Source organism: Agelaius tricolor, unplaced genomic scaffold (genome assembly GCF_023055355.1).
Source record: "Agelaius tricolor isolate 1412-34295 unplaced genomic scaffold, bAgeTri1.0.p SCAF_7, whole genome shotgun sequence".
NCBI classification, from domain to species: domain Eukaryota; kingdom Metazoa; phylum Chordata; class Aves; order Passeriformes; family Icteridae; genus Agelaius; species Agelaius tricolor.
In genome coordinates, this window is record NW_027269267.1 from 32,249,625 (window position 1) to 32,268,487 (window position 18,863).

Genomic DNA, 18,863 nt, shown 5'->3' on the forward strand with positions numbered 1-18,863 from the left:
TCTGCACTTATGATAAAACCTGCTCAGAGAGCAACTGCCAGTTTTTTGGGACTCAGTCACTTCCCTCTGTTTTTCCTTTGGCACTTCCCTGTAATTGTTGCAACTGCAGCCAACAACAGAGAGCCTGGAAAAGTAACAAAAGCTACATGCTTAATTTTTACTGGTTTTTAATTTGCTTGTTACTGCTTGGGGTTTTGTTGAGAAGGCAGTGGCCATAAGTGTTATTTACAAAAATATTCATCAATTCATTATTATGACAATCAAATCTCTTCTAAGGTTATTTCATGTGCTCTACAGTTACAATTTTATTCCAGAAATACAAATGCAACAGCATGCAACAGGATAGTAAGAATTCTGTCTGTTAAAGTGTGTTATTGCAAGTTTGGTTACTTTGAATTTTTTTTTCATAGAGCTGAGAGCACAACCAGCTTCCCTCCATCCAGACATTCATAATGCTGCATAATAAATTCTCTGGAATGTTAGCTGCAAAGTTTAATTTTTTTATTGTATAGTAGTCTAGCATCAGATTTTCTTGTATGATTCAAAAATTAACCAGTTTAAAATGAATTTTGTTCATGTCTCTGTCTAGTCTTTTATAATAATAATTCTCATTCAGCTCCTTCCTCTCCTTTTTATTTGCTTGCCTTTTTTATTTTTATTTCAGTCTCTTCCCTCTTTCCCAAACTTCTTATGTTTGATCCAATCATTTTTTGGCTTCTTTTTTTTTTCTCCTGAAAGTTGTGATAATTTAGGATATACAAAATGAAGTGCGCTTTTCTGTGAACCCTTATCAAGGGAGAATAGCATTTTACATTTAACTGCAAACCAGGTGATTATGCCTAGTTATGTAGTCTGTGGTAGGTAGAGGCAAAAGGGAAAACAAACAGATCATTCTAGGGGACAAAGGTCCCAGTGAACTATCTGCTGGAAGATTGCAGGAAATTTTCTCTTCAGGAGCACTACACAAGAAAAGTTGATTCCTTATCCACTGTCCATGTGCCTGTGTTATTAGTTCTAAACTCTGCAGAATTTTTAAGAAATTAGTCTTAGCTTCACTAGCTCCTTGTGCTTGTTCTGTAGCTCTCCCTGTCTTTAGAAAGAGGAGATGGCCTGTGCCCTCTTTTTGTTTACAGGTATTGGTTTCTTTCTAGATGTAGAGTTCAAACAGCCCAGCCCAGGACAGGCACGGTACTGTTAATTATAGAATAGAAATGTAGAATTCTTTAGGTTGGAAAAGGTCTTTAAGATCATCAAGTCCAACGGTTTCCCCAGCACTGCTAAGTCCACCCCTAAACCATCTCCCCAAGTGCCACATCTCCACATTTTTTAAATATCTCCAGGGATGCTGACTCAACCACTTCCCTGAGCAGCTTGTTCCAGTGCTTGACAACCCTTTCAGTAACAAAATTTTTCCCAACATCCAATCTAAATCTCCCCTGGTGAAGCTTGAGGCCATTTTCTCCTATCCTGTTGCTGGTTGCCTGGGAGAAGAGCCCTGCTGGCTTTCAGGTGGTTGTGGAGAGCAGTAAGGTCCCCTGAGCCTCCTTTTCTCCAGGCTAAACAGCTGCTCCTTCAGCTGCTCCTTCAGCTGCTTCTCATAAGACTTGTGCTCCATACCCTTCACCAGCTCTGTTGCCCTTCTCTGGACACCACTGAGGTTTCAGCACCTGGATGTCCTCCTTACCGTGAAGGGCCCAGAAATGAGCACAGGATTTGAGGTGTGGCCTCACCAGTGCTGAGTACAGGGCACAATCCCTGCCCTGCTCCTGCTGGCCACACCATTGCTGACACAGGCCAGGTCACCATTGGCCTTCTTGGCCACCTGGGCACTGCTGGTTCATGTTCAGCTGCTGTGGATCAGCACCCCCAGGTCCTTTTCCACTGGGCAGCTTCCCAGCCTCTCTGCCCCCAGCCTGTAGCACTGCCTGGGGTTGTTGTGACCCAAGGGCAGGAGCTGGCACTTGGTTGTGCTGAACCCCACAAAAGTGGCCTTGGCTTATTCATCCAGCCTGTCCAGATTCCTCTGTAGAGCTTTCCTGCCCTCCAGTAGGTCAGAACTGCTGCCCAGCTTGGTGCCACTGAGTGAGGGTGTACTTGATCCTCTCCTCCTGATCAGTGATAAGGATTTTAAACAGGACTGGCTGCAGAACTGAGCCCTGGGGAGCCACACTGGTGGATGTAGCACCATTCACCAGCACCCTGTGGGCCTGGCCATCCAGCTGGGTTGTTTTACCCAGTGAACAGAATGTCCCACCAAGCCATGAGCACTTTGTCCTGGAGAATGCTGTGGGAAGCAGCAATAAAGGCTTTGCCAAGGTCCAGATAAACAATGTCCACAGCCTTCCCCCATCTGCTCAGCAGGTCACCTTCCTCTAGGAGATCAGGTTAGTCCAACATACCATTTGCTGTGAGAAGTAGGCCTAAAATAAAGCCTCAGATGTCACTCAGGTAGGATTCTTTTTGTCACAATGTCATCTCTTACAGTGCATACCTCTGTATTTATTCAGTCACAACTTTAGTTGGTGTTCTCTGTGGTTACTCCTTAAAAAAAATTAAACAAGAAAAAAGACAACTTATTGAATACTTGTAATTGATTGTCTGGAGTATCTTGCTACGTATGTAAGAGATGATGTGCAACAATTTGAATGCAGAAGATGAATACTGAAGGTGCTCTGAAAAATTTCAACTACTTTATTTCCACTTAGTGAAATATTAATAAACAGATCATGACAATGTGCTGTCCTGTGGGTGTTTCTTGTAACTGAAAGCTGACCAGCTTGCAAATTTAAAATCAAAAATGTAAGCAGAGTGTAAAATATCTTCAGAGTTTCTCTGAAGACATGCATGTTCTCCTGTCAAATCTGTGGCACAGAAATGAAAAGACTATACCAATCTTGCTCCCTTTGTTCATTCTCTTATTATACTGCTATTAGATTATGAGTTCCCAAAGTTTTAAATAACTGGAATTTATATTTCCAATTGAGTTTAATTAAGCATGAATTTGTTTTGTTGATGGTACTAAGTTAAACAGAACTTGAATAATTGTTCTAGTTTCAAGAAAACACAAATGTGTTTGCAACAGGCATATAGAAACACTTTGTAAAAGATCTGTTGAATACAGATGAATAAGTGGAGTTGATTTTGTTTGTTTTATAGGTCTACCTCGATCTCGTAGTCAGACGTGCCTGCCTGAACTGTTAAGATTTCTGGGACAAAATGTTCATGCAAGGAAAAACAAGAATGTTGATATCCTTTGGCAAGCTGCTGAGGTATTTATTCATCTAACCATCTCTGCATAGTTCAGCTGATTTTCTGTATTCATATGTATTTGCCTCTTTTTTATTACTGGAATGTTTGAATTTCTTCATTTGCTTGCATGTTGCTTGCAAATGCTGCCAGGCTAGACCTCCTCTAGAATGAGACATGGGGAAAGAAAATGTATTTTCTGTGTCAGATTTTTCCCTCAACTCATACAATGAAGTTCTGCTCCCTCAAACATGCCAAACTTTGACATTGAAGCCCTAGAGAACACTTGTGTCTGTCTGAGGGGAAGTACAGGTGTTGTCTCTGGCAGGAAGTTATGCCTGTAGAGGGAGTGATGGGTTGTCTGTCCCATTTCCAGATATGCCGCAGACTCAACGGCGTTCGGTTCACGAGCTGTAAGAGTGCCAAGGATAGGACTGCCATGTCCATCACCTTGGAGCAGTGTTTGATCCTACAGCATGAGCATGGAATGGCCCCACAGGTCTTCACTCAGGCTCTGGAGTGTATGAGGAGGTAAGAGTTTGACCACATTACTTATTCCTAAATAATGAACCATGCAAACTGCAGAGGAGTGGTGGTCTCTGTTTCCATCAAAAGAAAAAAAAAAGTAAGCTAAAGTCAGGAAACTGTAAAACTGACTGCTAGAATTCATCCCTCCTGTGCATGTGAGTTGCATATGCTAAAGCTGGTTCTTACCAGATTTATATCAGATGGGCTTGAGTTTTCAGTAGAAAATTAGGAGTTTTCAGACAAGCATGTAAAAATATGTTTTCCATTAATGCTGAACTTCCAGAACAGGAAACTGGTGCTTCTTTGAAAGTTGTTTAATGATGACTTTACCTGAACTGTCATAGCACTAGGTTTCTTAGTTCTAGATCAGGGAGATTACTCCGGGATGACTTGTTTTTATTCTTTGAAACACAGACACCTGCAGTTTGCACTGGTTTGCCAGTGTATCCTTTAGCAGTGAAACACTGCTCACTGGGTGAACTGTCAGTATGAGTGTTTCACACTATATAGCAACCAAATTTCATCACAATGTGTCAGTGTGCTGTTGTCATATCAAAATAATGATGTTCTGTATTCTGAAGCAGCAGAGATGTTTGCAGAATTAAGTACTGTACTTAAAAAAAAAATCTGTTTACTGTTGTTCAATGCCTTGTTTCAAGCACTGCTGGAAAACTCCGTAAGTCACATACCAAAAGAAAGGATAAGAAATCTAGCTTTAGTCTTTATCAATGTAGTTCAACAATGCTGTTCAGTCCTGTTTTTCAACATTCACTCTTATCAAATGTACTGTACTGTGTGTCTTTTCACCGAATTCTCTAGAGTGTTCAATTCTCTTATCCTTTCTGTATGTTTTTGCTGTTTGACCCTTTCTTACTCTTCAGTTACCTAGAAGAAAAATGTCTCATATAATAACACTTGCAGCCTCTTACACTAGTAATTTGGGGGTTTATACATCTAATTGGGTGGCACTGGACTTTTTTATTTTCAATTTTTTGCTGCACTTTTTGCTACATTGTCACAGAGTTAGTACAGTACATGAAAAGTGCACTCAGAAACTACTTAAACCTTGATATTAGAAACAAAACTTGAAACAGCTTTATGAGGGAGAATTTACTAACTTGAAATGGACTAAGTGGTTCTCAAACATCTTTATTTAAATTGTGCCACTTGTTGACATAGACATCTGAAACTGTTACACAGTTTCACAGTTGTGTATTTAATAAGAATAAAACCAACTAGGAGAAATACTGGTAACCTTGTTACTTTCTTCAAATTCTTTACTGGGTCACTGGGTTTTTAATGCAATTGTGGACACAATAGAGAGAGAGAGGCTAACAATAACATTGTTTTGGTCCTTCAGTCTACCAATTTAATATAACACAGGATCAGATAAAATACTGACCCAAGAAAAATACTGCTTTGTGTTGACCTACTCAGGGATATTGAAAGAGGGCCAATTTAATCAGAACCTTTGGCTTGAGTGTTCTACCAACATCAGGGACTTGCTCTGGCAGGTGAAGGACTTGACTTTTTCTTCTGTTAAATCTTTGACTAAGAGAGATTGTACAGGACAAATACTGACTAGTCCAGACAGAAAACCAAGATTAGATCATTCTTCAAGCCCATCACTCTTCCTCACATCTTATTGCTCTTTGGGATATGTGGTCATGTTTTTAAAATTATTTGTTAATTCCACTCAGGAACAATGACACAGAATTAATAAAGCTTAATGAGAGAAACAGGATTATGGAACAAATATGTAAGAGTCCAACTCCACCAAATCCCATTTCAGCCTGGACAGTTTGACCTGACCTAAACAACAGGTACAGAATAAGAAAGAAAATTGTGCCCAAATTGCTTCCAGGGCATTCAGAAAGCTTGGTTTTGTTCTATTAACTTGGGTCTTCTATTTAAGTGTACTGGAAAAGGAATGTTTGGTTCATTCTTAAAGACTTTTGAACTTTCTGAGGCATTTGGAAGGACAGGGAAGAAGTACTAGTAATCTGTGAGACTCAAAGTGTTTAATCTCCTCTTTACTGACAACTTTCCAGAGAAGAAAAGTGTCCTTACTTATGCCAGTCTTAAAAAAATTAAGAAAGCATCATCTTCTTCCATTTGATGTTGGTCTTCAGAAGTGTTAGTTCCCACTTACTTGTCCCCAGGGACTTCCCTTCTTTCCTAGTCTTGTGATAATTATGTGTCTGTGATAATTATGTTCAATGAGCAGGGAAATCAGGGAGGGAACATTGAATGTTCTATATTCTTGTAGAAATTTACAGATACAAGTTCATGGCTTTCACCTTAGAAACAAATACCCTATTACAATAAAGTCATTTTCTGTAAATAAGTTACAGCTTTTCCAGTCCCAAATCAAACACACAGTAACTCCCAGCTCACAAATAGTAAAATCATGATGATATGACTGGAAGTCCAAGCTAAGAGGACATGGCTACCTGACCAGCAGAACAAGAGTCAAAGTCCAGCTGGCTCAGGTAGCCTCTTCCATCTGCAGCCCACGCTCCCCACTAGATCTTTGACTCCCTGCCCTCCCTCTTCCTACCAGATTTCTGTCTTGTCAGAAATGCCAGTGGAGCTGTTCGTGGGAATATGCTCCAAGGCAGTTTCAGTCAAGATCATTCTGGGTAGCAAAATCCTTTACATGTTTTGGGTAGCCCAGCTCATTTTCATTAAATGAAATTAATTAGGAAGGTGCAACACAAGCAATTTAGCCAACAGAGAAGAGCCATCTCTGACAGGGGCTCTTGAAAAGCAGCTGGAAATGAGGTGAGGAAAATCACCATGGTGCTGACTAAAAGGATTACATAATAAAGTCCTAGGAGTCATGTTTGGGTATGACCACTCACTGCAATAAAACAGCTATGATAACAAGCTTGGTTGGATTTCTTCACTGATTGACCTGCTTTAAGAATAAAATCATACTGAGTTAAGCTAGACCACTTGGCAGATGCCCACCCAACTGTTCACTACCTTCCCCCAACAGGACAGGAAGAAAAAATATGTGAAAAAGCTCATGAAATAAAGACAGGGAAATCCCTTGCCAGTTACTGATACAAAACTGGCAAACCAGACTCAGAGAAAAAATTTTTATTTCATGCCAATGGATTGGAGATGTTAAGAAATAAAGACAAAAATTAGAGAACCTTGCCTACCACCTCCCTTCTTGTCCCAGGCCAAAGTTTTCCACTGCTTCTTTCTCAGCTCTTCTACCTCCTCCCCATGCTGAGTAATGCACAGTGGATGTGGAACAGGGATTTGCAGTCAGTCCATAACAGTCTCCTCTGCTCCTTCCTCCTTGCACTCTTCCTCCACTCCAGTGTGGGTCCTTCCCATGGGCTGCAGTCCTTCAGGATGAACCTGCTCCTGCATGGGCTCTCCATGGTCTCCAGTTTCCTTCAGTAAATATTCATCTGCTGCACTGTGGGTCCTCCATGGGCTGCAGTGTGGACAGTTCCTCTCTACAACTGCAGGGGAGACTGCTTCAGCTCTTTCTCCTCTCCTTCCCTGACTTTGGTGCTCACAGGGCTCTTTCTCAGATCTTTTCCCATCACTCTTCAATGCCATGGAGTGTTTTGCCTTTTCTCACACACTCCTTCCCCGAGGCACCAGCATGGCTGAGGACTCAGCTGTGCCTGCAGTGGGTCACTGAAGCTGGCTGGAGCCAGCAGTGTCCAGCCCTGGCCTCTCCTCACAGCGAGAATTCCCATATGCAAGCTAAAGTAGAAGGGAAATTGCTCTGTCTCCTAACCCTAGAGCTAGTCTGCTGATGAATGTTTTGATTTAAGACCCTGTACAATTTGGAATATTTGATATTTCCAAAAGGTGACTTTTCACCTGTCGGGGGAAGCATCTTTATGGGGCCAACAGTGACAAGGAATGCACTTTCCAGCTCTTGCCTCCATTCCCACCATATGTGTCTGTGTATATGTCTTTATGTAAAATTGAGCAGCATGATATTAATTTTTAATGGTGGAGATGTGGCATGTGGTGTTCATAATGCCAACTTAGCATTTTTAGCCTTTCTTCTTTACCTCTCCCATTGTTGTACATTTTCTCTATATTCTAAAACGCTTTTCTTCCTCCAGGCCATTTCATTGAGCCTTTATCCACCACTTTCCAGTAAACACTAGGTTTCCACTGGCTGATTCTCCTGATCACACACACACTCTCCCCACTGCTACAAAGAAATTGGGATTTGTTGGCATCACAGATTCAATCTAGCCTTGTCCACTGTAGGCACCAGGAGTGAAAACATGTCTTCATCACCAATTTGGATCAAATCCAAATAAGACATACAGTTGGTTTAGTTCCTTGCCCACCTAATTCCATTTGACTTGATGTGTCACCAGCATCTGAATGCTCTTTTTCAGCACCTCCAGGGTGTGTCTGATTCCTTGCAGGACATTGTCTGATGCTAAAATAACCCTGCTACTCAACCATCAAGGTTATGGATGGAGCAAGTGCACAAGTTCGAACAGCATCAGGCTTACAGATTGCATTTAGAATTACAGAATCATAGAATTGTTTGAGTTGAAAGGGACCTTGAAGAGGATCTAGTTCAAACAACCCTGCCATGGACAGGGACACATTCAATTGAACCTTAGACCAGATTGCTCAAAGCCCCATCCAGCCTGGCCTTGAACACTCCCAGGGATAAACTTCCCTGGCTGCCTCACCACCCTCAGAATAAAGAATTTTTTCCTTATATCTAATCTAAACATATTCTCTTTCCCTTTTAGCATATTCCCCCTTGTCCTGTCACTACATGCTCTTGTAAATAATCTCTCTCCCTCTTTCCTGTATGCTCCCTTCTAGTACTGGAAGGCTGCAATACAGTCTCCCCTAAGCCTTTTCCAGGCTGACCAAACCCAGTTCTCTCAGCCTTTCCTTGTAGGAGAGGTGCTCCATCCCTCTGTTCTTCTTGGTCATTTAGTTGTTGCTTTGTGTACTAAAAATAGAGTTGGAGTGCTCAGGGTATGAGAGTGATCCAGACTTGTGAAGACCACACTACAAAGTCAACCAGGCTACCTGGGGAGCTGTTCTCCACTGTAGCCTTTGGTGCTCAGTGTAAGGAGTGGGTGCACAATGAGATGGGCTTTGCAGCCAGTCTTCAGCAAAAAGCCTATATATACCCTTGAATTCATGTCTAAGCAGAAAAATAGGTGGGTGGGTTTTTTTGTTTTTTTTTTTAATTAAGGTGTTGGACAGGTAGTTAAGAGGTTAAATTAAATCACTCCAGCCCACATGGAAAGATGTTTGAAAGGGTCAAATACTACAATGGTTATTCATGTTCAGCTTGCTTTTCAGAGTTCCACTTCTTTGCAGCATGCCAAAGCATGGCAGAGCAGCATGGGGTATTATTGCTTGGTAATCTGAAAGAATGAACATGGAAAACCATTAATGTTCAACCTACATGTGTTTATTTTCACTAGACTACAGTACTTCTTTCTTATTTTTCTCTTTTATTCTCTTTCCCTCTCCTTATTTTTATAATTGTACTGATACATATTTTTGAGATGTTTTTCCACTCTTTCTTTACTTCATCTTCTGGTTCTGTTGTGCATTCTTCCATGTTTTTTCATTTTCTTGACCGCTTTGTGTTGCCATCTCTTTTTATCCATCCATTTGCATGTCTGTCTTCCGTTCTGTTTTATTTTCCCTCTTCCCAAACTTCTTCCTTTTCACAGCATTGGAACACGGGAGATAGTCACCCAGAAGAACTTGAGTGGCTTGGTGCCCATCCGAGATTTCAGACTAGATCCCAGCCTTCTCTACTCTATTCCTTTACTAGCTCTCAGCCCCAATTTACTGATTGTGTGGCTGTTTCTGAGCATAGCGTACCTGGTGGCCAGATTACGTTGCAAGTGAAGATAGAGTTCAAAAACAAACAAACAAACAAACAAACAAAAAAAAACAAAAAAAAAAGAAAGAAAAAAGAAAAACAAGAAAAACAACAAAACCCACAAAAACAAAAAAGTGCTTGAATGTGTATTGCCACTTGGTACCTGCTGGACAAAGGAATGTGTCATAGCATTGTCTGCCAAGAATTATTATTATGCCTTACAATTTTACGTTTCTATTGTACTAAACTGTAAATATACATCAAATTATTTTATCAAAAACAGTTGTATTGAAACTTTAAATTATTGTTCTGCTTTCAGTGCTTGTAACATAGTCTGACATTGGCCTGTTACCTCTTTACTTTAGCCGGCCTGAAGATCTCTTACCAAATACAGTTTTGTGTTACTTGTTTCATGTATTCCAGAGAAAGGAACTCTGTCTGAAAAGAATTTGTATCTTTTTGTATATTTAAGGTGTATGCTAATCTTGCCTTTCATTTTTACGAGGTACGAAGAGAAAAATAAAAACATGGGTGGGGTTTATAAGAAATTGTAAGAAATTTATTTAAAGAAGTAACAAATTTATACTTTCATTTCAAAGCATAATATCCAAATTACATTATTGAACAGTTTGTAGAAACATAGTCTTGTTCCTTTCTCATGGTTAAATATATTCTAATAGACTAGAAAACACTCATAAAACAACTTGCAGTGTGCTGCATGCAGAATTATTTCATTCTACTTGTAGATCTGCATTTTGCAATGTATTAAAGACATGAGGAAAATGAAACTTGTGGTTAGGAAGGGGATGTGACTGGTATTAGCCTGCTAATGATCCATTATCTATTTTAGGTGCTCTGTTATAGAACTTACTGTGAAATAGGGGCATCTTAGAAGTTAAAGATAATGGTCTTTAATTTTCAGGCAAGAAGTAGGAGGTATCAGTTAACTCCTTTAGTAGGTGGGTTTCAGGTTTTCCACTGGGCTTTATTTTAATTACATTAGACTAAATATTACTGTTACTTCCATTTTTAAGCGTTGCACAGCTTTAATAAATTATGATGCTGATAGTGGCTTAGTGATAAGCAAGCAATGGTAAGTTAGCATTTATTTAAGTGGTGAGGATGAAGTGGCTTCCTAGTTTAGTGATGCAGAGTAATTGCAGATGAAATTTGATCATCATTTATATATAACATCAAACTAGGGGAGGCCTATTTAAATGGAAAGATTTTGTTGATGCTGTGATCTGGCAGAGCTTGTCAATAGCAATAGCTGATAAAAAAACTAACCTCATTTAATGTAGTTTGATAACTTCATAAGGGGTTTTACTTCGCTTGGTGCCTGAGATGACATTGGGCTTCTGAGGAGAACTAGTACTGTGATTTGTATTTTCTACTATTAACTTGCTCAAAAAATATAGATAGCTTTAGCTTTTATTATAAATTTTAATGGAATCAAGAGCTGCTGGGAGAAATATGCTGAAATAAAAAAAAAAACAAAAAAAACCAAAAAAGCACAGTTAGAATGAAAATCAGAATTAAATCCTAAATTTGGATTTAATTATTCTAACTAAAAAAAAAAAGTGTGTGGTTATATTTGTGTCTTCATGAAATCAGACTGTGCAGTACACTATCTCTTAATATTTTTCCTCACTATTCTTCCAATTTTGTTTTTAAAAGAAAAAAAAAAAAAAACACAAAAAAACCACCACAAAGACATATATGTTTATCTACATATATAAAGCACATATCATATTGATTTTTAGTTTCAGTACATTGGTGCATCCTTACTGCTGTTGAGGTTTATCATGCTGTGGTGGTTTGGGACACATCCCTGTGCTGTGCTGATACCTGATGCTGCTGTGTCTCCACAGAAATCATCTGTTCTTTATGGTTAGCACTGGTTTGTCTGCTGGGGGTGCCCCAGTCTACCTTTTTATAAGGTGAGCAGTTGTCAGGTTGGACTTTGGCCTTGATTTGGCAGTATGGGGAGTGTCCTGGATTCAGTCTAACCAGATGTGAAAGTAACTTTAGAATCACAGAATATCCTGAGTTGGAAGGGTCAAGGATCAGTTCCTGGCTTGGCACAGGATAGCCACAGGCTGTGCCTGAGAGTGCTGACCATAATTTCTTGCACTCTGGCAGGCTTGGGGCCACAAACACCTCCCTGGGCAGCTGTTCCAGGGTCCAGCCACACTCTGGTGGCAGGCACATCCACTGAGCTCCCTGAGATTATGAATCTGTTTAAAGTATGAAGGTGCTGCTCATGAATACCACTAGGGTTGCAGTAAGACCACCTTAAAACTGTTTGGAATGAAGCCCAAGCTTCTTGGAAAAAATGTAGGTTTTTTCTTTGTAATTTCAATGGGGACAAATTTGGGTTTTTTTTTTTTTCCTTTTGGGGCCTGGTCTGTGCTTTTGTTAAGGCATTCAGATTTAAGATGCAGTAGTGCATCCTCCTTATGTGCTTCCAAGAGAAGGAAGATGCCATGTGAAATGTGGGAAATAAATCCTTGTCATTGTATCTGTGCCATGAGGGACACATGCAATAACCAGATGCAGTGAAATGTGATATGAAGTGAATAATTCACTTTGCAGTTAAAATGCTCACCTAGCATCACATATTTGCTAGTTAAACTTACTGCTTTTATTAGTTCTCTGAAGTATGAGTTGTGCAAACTTTTGATGTATCTATTTGGCTGCAAGAGCCGTCGGGGGAGTTTTGTGAAACACAAACCGGTGCCAGAAAAACAGTGTCATCACAGATGATCCATTCTATAAAAGGCAAGCACAGAATGTGCTCCAGAGATGAATTTCAAACTTAGTTAAACTATTCCTTAAAGAAAAAAAAAATTCTGTATTTTATGAAGTTAAACTAGGTGTTACATACAGAACACAGTTACAGCCAGTTTCATGAACCAAAATTAGAAGAATGGTGAGGTCTATAAGAGCATGAGAGCTTTCAAACTGAACCAGAATCCAAACCCTCCTTTTGAATAAGATGATCACAGCTTACCTGGTAGATGCTGCAGCTGTCTCCAAGGCAGGACTAACCTGACATTTCCATTGTAGGATGCTGTACTGTACACTTTGCCATGAAGGTCTAGTTGTCATTGTTTAGGTTCCAGTCCTCAATCAGGGATAATAATTCTCCTGCAAGCCTAAATTGATTTATAATATATATTTAAAAGATAGTGCTTCCTCTTTGTATGTCTGTTTTTTGGATATAATCAAAGGAACTGTGGATTAGATTTACACAAGTGTAAAGAAGCCTTATAACTGGAGTAGTTTTCTATTGTAGCACAGAACCTCTTTGTAATGTGGGGCGGTTGCACCAAAATATTGGGTGAAAATTAAATTCTGCACAGCTTTGTTTCTTTCGGGTGATGATGCAGCCAGTCTTTTTTGCACTGCTATTTCACGATTAGGATTTTTTTAGATTGCTATGGTTTTCATGTCCATTTATGCATGCAGAGATAACTAGAAAGGCATACATTATTTTTGTATCAGCTCTAATCTTTAAGTAAGTACTTATATTACTGACATACAGGGAACAATAAAATTACTTTAAAGCTCTTATAGAGAGATCAGCAGGTTTTGGTTTTCAGCTTTATGTGTTAATAAATTAGCAGAACTGCTTTTAAGCAATCCCTTGGGATCCCTTGTGCAGTGAATGGCATGTGAACTCCACAACAGTGTACCTTGAAATACATGAAACCGGCGTGAAAGAGCCTTTTCAGTAGATGTGCTGCTGCTTTCTAGAAATGCAAAACTAGCAATCAGACATAGCTTGTGTCCATTCTGTGTGCTTCTTACTGGCATTGTATGATGAATCATCTCTTTTAATATTTGCAGTGGCAAATTAATTAAACGCTCATTAAATATAACCAACTTTATTTTAATGCTATAAAATAACCAGTTCATTTCATCTTAGTTTAAGTCTTTTTTCTTTTTTTTTTTCCCTTTTACTGCTGTCATTTTTTGTGCTTGTTTTTTTCCCCAGTGAGGGTTGTCGCCGAGAAAATACAATGAAGAATGTTGGATGTCGCAAGTATGCATTTAATTCCCTGCAACTGAAGGCTTTCCCAAAGTATTACAGGCCTCCAGAAGGAACTTATGGAAAAGTTGAAACATAAGCATACTATGTCCTTTAATTGCTGTTCCATTAAAACATGTGGATACACTCTAGATTAACACATGATTTTGTCATCCAGAAGAGATAAATAACCTTTTTGTATGTTTCGTTAGGTCATACAGAGCATGTTACTGAATTGGAATCTATAGTAACAATTCTTCTGACACCTTAGCTTGAGAATAGTGTGATGACTCTCTGCCCGTTTCAATAGCCTTCAGTGTATGTAAGATGAGCAGATACTGTGCTACTTAATAATTACCTATATGCAAATAGCTAGGTACCTCCTGGATGGGCAAGGACTCTAGGAACGGCATTTAGGCAGCTGATTCCATAACATCTTTTTATACTGAGTTGATTTCAGATTGAGCTTTTCCTAAACTTTTTAAAACTGAGAGTAAAACTCAAAAGTTGTAAATAAAAAGGATCCTAGGCAGTTTAGTAACTGTAGAACGCATTGTTACAATCAATAAAAGGGGGTTTGATTTTAAAAAAAAAAAAAATCAGCACAATAAGAGCCAGGAGAAAGAATTGTTTTACTGTATATAGGATGCCACCTTCATGTATGAAATTAACAATATATAAAAGGCCAGACATGTGAGGTCTGGTTTATAATTCTGTTCAAATAAAACAAATTCCTGTCATCTTTGGCAGATAAGGCCTTGGGCACACAACTGATTTTTAAAGGTATTTCAGAAACATCATGATGCTTAACTATTAATGCCAGCAACAGTTCCCCATGCCCTTCCCCACTCTAAGGCAAGTGCAACAAGCAAATTGCTGATGTTGCACATGACGTGTTCAGTATCTTCCATGGTGTTGTACATTAATTAACACATTTTTACCCATGGTTTTTTTATATCACTTCTGGATTGTAAGCCTCAGTATCTTGGGGCGTTACGTTATTTTTGTCAGCGTACGATTTTTCTGCATTGGTTTTGTATGTCATTACCAAAATGCTCAAAGTGCCCAATGCATCCCCTTTGCTCCAAAATCAAAATTGGGTTCTGTTTACGTTTGTGTTTCACCTGTTGAGAGTCCTGGTGGGGGAAAGTGTGGCCGGTGTCAGGGTATTTCTGAGGAAGGTAGCAATGCCCTGTGTTGATAGAGAGGAACTGCTCAGTGCTACTGCTTGTGCCTGAGAACCACAGGTGGGTTCTAGCTTATAACAAAGGTGGTCAGTTGGATAGCATTTGATAAAAAATGTTCAACAGATCTCCTCTGAAGTAATCTCCCAAAGAATGCCTTTGAAGCAAAGATAGTGTTTTAAAAAGCAGCTAAATGTTCATTTCCAAATTTTAACAGGATCCAGTAATCTCTAGCTAGTTTCATTCAGCACACTGTCCTTTCCTTCTTAGTTCCTAAAAATCTGAGTTTTAGAATAGAAAAAATCTGCCCATTTTTTCTTGGGGGAGTAGCAACAGCCAGGTAAGTATATGGCTGTTTTCTGATTTCTTTCTCCCTCTCACTGATGTTTGTCTGTGCTGTCACTGCTCTATCAATCAGCCATGTTCATTCTGCTCCCATGTAGGTTTGGGGGTTACAGGTCCAGCAGTTTTTGCATTTTGCTTGTTGCAGTTTAACACTGAGCAGCATGTCACAAAGCCAGGTCAGAGAGTTCTGCTGAACTAGGCTGTTACCATTATTTTAGACTCTTTAGGATAACAAAACATGGAATTCTGTGCAAAAGCAATGTATTGTAGTACCTACCCCGGGTCTGAACAAGTCATCTACAGTAGAACAGTCCCTCGGAAATGTTGCAAACCCTGTTTGCCAATTAATAAATGTTGATTTTGTTCTATTTTTTGCTAATAAGTAAAGAAATATATGATGAAAAATTTTTCAATGGGATCTCTTTAGACATGCTACTCCATTAGTTCTGCTCAGCCTTCAGTCCCTAGCCCATTATTAAATGCTACTTTATTTTTGTATAAACTATGCTCTTTATATCCCTTTGTTTTCATGAGTTGATAATTTTATTTTGTCTATTTCAAACGTGGTTTATTTTAAGTCCTGTATTGTTACACTAAAAATCTCCCAATGTTCGGCTTCGGAAGGAAAGCTAACAAATGTCTATTGTAACAATTAGCAGTGCCACTCTCTTAGATGGTGGCCAACAATCATTAGACCTGCTATAGAGCTTAGCAATCCTTTATTTATTTTGTATGGCAATGTAATCAGAAAAAGTTGCTGAATTTTGTCTGCACGCGGGGGAGCCGCAGCCCCAGGTGCCGCGGGGCTGTGCCGGGTGCTGAGCTGCCAGCGCGGTGTCCCTGGACATGGCACTGCCAGGATAGCCATGGCACTGCCAGGATGGACATGGCACTGCTGGGATGGAATTGGCAATGCCAGGATAGCCATGGCACTGCCAGGATAGCCATGGCACTGCCAGGATGGACATGGTACTGCCAGGATGGGAACAGCACTGCCAGGATGGACATGGCACTGCTGGGACGGGCACAGCTCTGCCGAGCTGGGCACTGCTGGGATGGGCACGGCTCTGCCAGGCTGGGCATGGCTCTGCCAGGATGGACATGGCACTGCTGGGATGGACATGGCACTGCCAGGATGGACATGGCACTGCTGGGATGGACATGGCACTGCCAGGATGGGCACAGCTAAGGCTCATCCCAAGGGCAGTGCCGACAGCGAGGGCTCGAGCGGTGCCTCCAGAGAAAACTGTGACACGTGAAGTCCACATGGGACCCTCACAAGGGGGAAGGGAGCTTTTCTGTTGCACAAGAGAGGCAAATCTAAGGATTACTGTAAAATGAAGTTCTGTCTAATGTTCCTTTTTTGAGTACATTTTTTAAATTATAAAACATACAAAGGTAAAAGAAGAAAACTGTTGCCAAGTATGTTCTGTGTATGTTCTGTGAAAGTACCTACAGCACAGTTGCCTTTTTTTCATTTATATGTGTAAAATTATTGTATTATATGACACAGTTTTGTCCCAACACGACTGTATTTGCTATGCTTTGTGCATTGAAATATTTTTATTTATTTGGTTTTGGGCAGTATTAATATATCATAAACATATGGCTACTGTTTTATATATTCTAGTTCATCCAATCCATGTATGCTGTAAATGTGCTAGTCTTTAGGATGAAAACCAATAAAGAACTGACAAGAATAACAATGGTGGCTTACTTTTAATACATCTGTGGTAAGTGAAAATAAACACTTTCAGGTTCCTTGAGTTGATACACTTTTATCTGTTGGAGAGCATATAAAGCCAAGTTGTGTAGGGAGTCATTTTACACAGATGTGCAAGTCAGGAAGTAGTTACTTCTCACCCCTGCCAAAGAACAGCTGATACCAATTTTCTGTAGTTAAGTGAGGCACCAGCTTGTCCCACATGCTGCACATTGTGCAGCAGCAGTTAAGTAAAGAAGTGATATGACATATTCTTCTCCCTTAATTTTACCTACTTCCTCTGTGAATATTGTGTAAGAGCTTCCTGAGCTTTGTTCTCTGTTCTTTCACTTTTCCTTCCATTAGCAGATTTTTTTCTCTGCTGCTGCTTCCCATTGAGCCAACTCATCCCTCCAAGCAGCTTTAGCAGTTGTGCTGCTTTTCAGCAGGGACAGGTTGTCCTTGTTGATTGTCATTTTGATTTCAAATTAAACGAAGTTTATATAATAGTGTAACAGACAATAATTCAGAGCATTCAGATTTCTGTAAAATATGAAGAATAGAACACAAAAATAGAATTCTATTTCCACTGGGAGTTTGGGAACTGCCAAATAGAATTTTCTTTGTGTGAAAGAGGGCTGAGGAGCATTTGTGGAGTTCAGTGAATTCAGTTTTTTCAGTTATATAAAAGGAAAAACAATAGAAGATAAAAACCCACACTGCTTTCGTTCAAAATGCAAAAAGAGAAAATGCTTTACAGGTAGGAATTCCTGAACTGCAAATGCAAAATCAGATGCATATATAAAAATATATATACACAGATTTTAAAACTTCTAATTGGAGTTCAAAAAGTATCTACCAGTATTATTCCTAATTTTAAAAGGTGGGCTGTTTAAAAAATGGGTGAAAATCTGACATCTCTTGAAGGCATTCTGAGCTATTGGGAAGTGTCATGTGTTTGAAGCTGGTGAAGGTGTTTCCATAAAGATTGCTCCATTTGGAGCCCTGACCATGACTCTGGGTTCCCTGAGCACCTGGGGCTGTGTGAAGGGCCTTGTGTGCCTGTGAGTGATCCCATGGGGAGCCGCTGGGAGCAGCAATGACCACGGGCTCTGCTCTGGAGCAGAACTCCATCTCTCCCCATGGCTTCTGCTGCCCTTCAGGCAGGGCTGGAAGTGCTGGTACAGAGTCTGTGTACAGGCACCAGCAGCACTTCTGAAGGGGTTACCTGGTGCCACAGATGTGCTTAAAGTCTGAAACCTGCACTGTGCCAAAAGAGAGGAAATATTCATAGATAAAACACAAAAAATGCATGGCAGAATAGAAAACCAAGAAGGGTACAACAAAAAATAGCAAACCACTTGTTTAAACCAGAGAAAGAATCCTCATCAGAAGAAGCTGTATGTAATTTTGGTGACCAAGTGTGAACTTTTTCAACCTTTTTCAGTTTGTGAATTCCTAAATATATCTAAGACATATCTTAGAAACTTTGTGTCTATATATTGTTGCTGACTGCAAGTGGGTTTGTTTAAAATATCTCTTCCCAGTGAACTACAAGACTTCTAGGCAATGAAGGGGAAAACATAACAGCAACCTCTTTTTCTCATATTGCTTTAAATGTCAGGAAAACTTTCTCTCCCAGTTAATGAAATATTCTGCCCTTCACAATTCGGGATGGATGCAGTTTATCCATTTATTCACAATGTGATTTGAAGAGGGGTAAGCAGAAAATGGGTGAGCAACAAGAGTGACTGACATGGACAGAGGAATCACCTGGGACCTTTCAGCCTGGACACCAGGAATGGCCATAACCCTGCTCCCCATGGGAGACTGCTGGGAGTGTGGTATTAATACAACCCCAGGGGTGGGGGTTTCATCCCTGTATGGGCCATTTGCTCAAGAGGGGGACTTGATGGTCCTGGTGGGCCCTTCTGACTCAGAATGCTTTGGGATCCTGTGTGACAG

General features: G+C 40.0%; 1 protein-coding gene across 14 annotated transcripts in view; it reads left to right on the forward strand.

The window, feature by feature from the left end:
- Positions 1-16,902, forward strand: part of INPP4A (inositol polyphosphate-4-phosphatase type I A) — a 111,382-nt gene extending 94,480 nt beyond the window's left edge. For 11 of the 14 annotated variants that reach the window (XM_071430849.1, XM_071430854.1, XM_071430848.1 and 8 more), the window contains 3 exons: positions 3,157-3,269; positions 3,623-3,777; positions 9,480-13,527. In XM_071430849.1, the coding sequence (XP_071286950.1) occupies positions 3,157-3,269; positions 3,623-3,777; positions 9,480-9,660 (449 nt within the window). In that variant the 3' untranslated portion in view covers positions 9,661-13,527. Of the gene's footprint in view, positions 1-3,156; positions 3,270-3,622; positions 3,778-9,479; positions 13,528-13,634 lie in introns of those variants that run through there. The other 3 variants (XM_071430858.1, XM_071430861.1, XM_071430860.1) reach the window with 1 other exon arrangement.
- Positions 16,903-18,863: the final 1,961 nt, after the last annotated feature.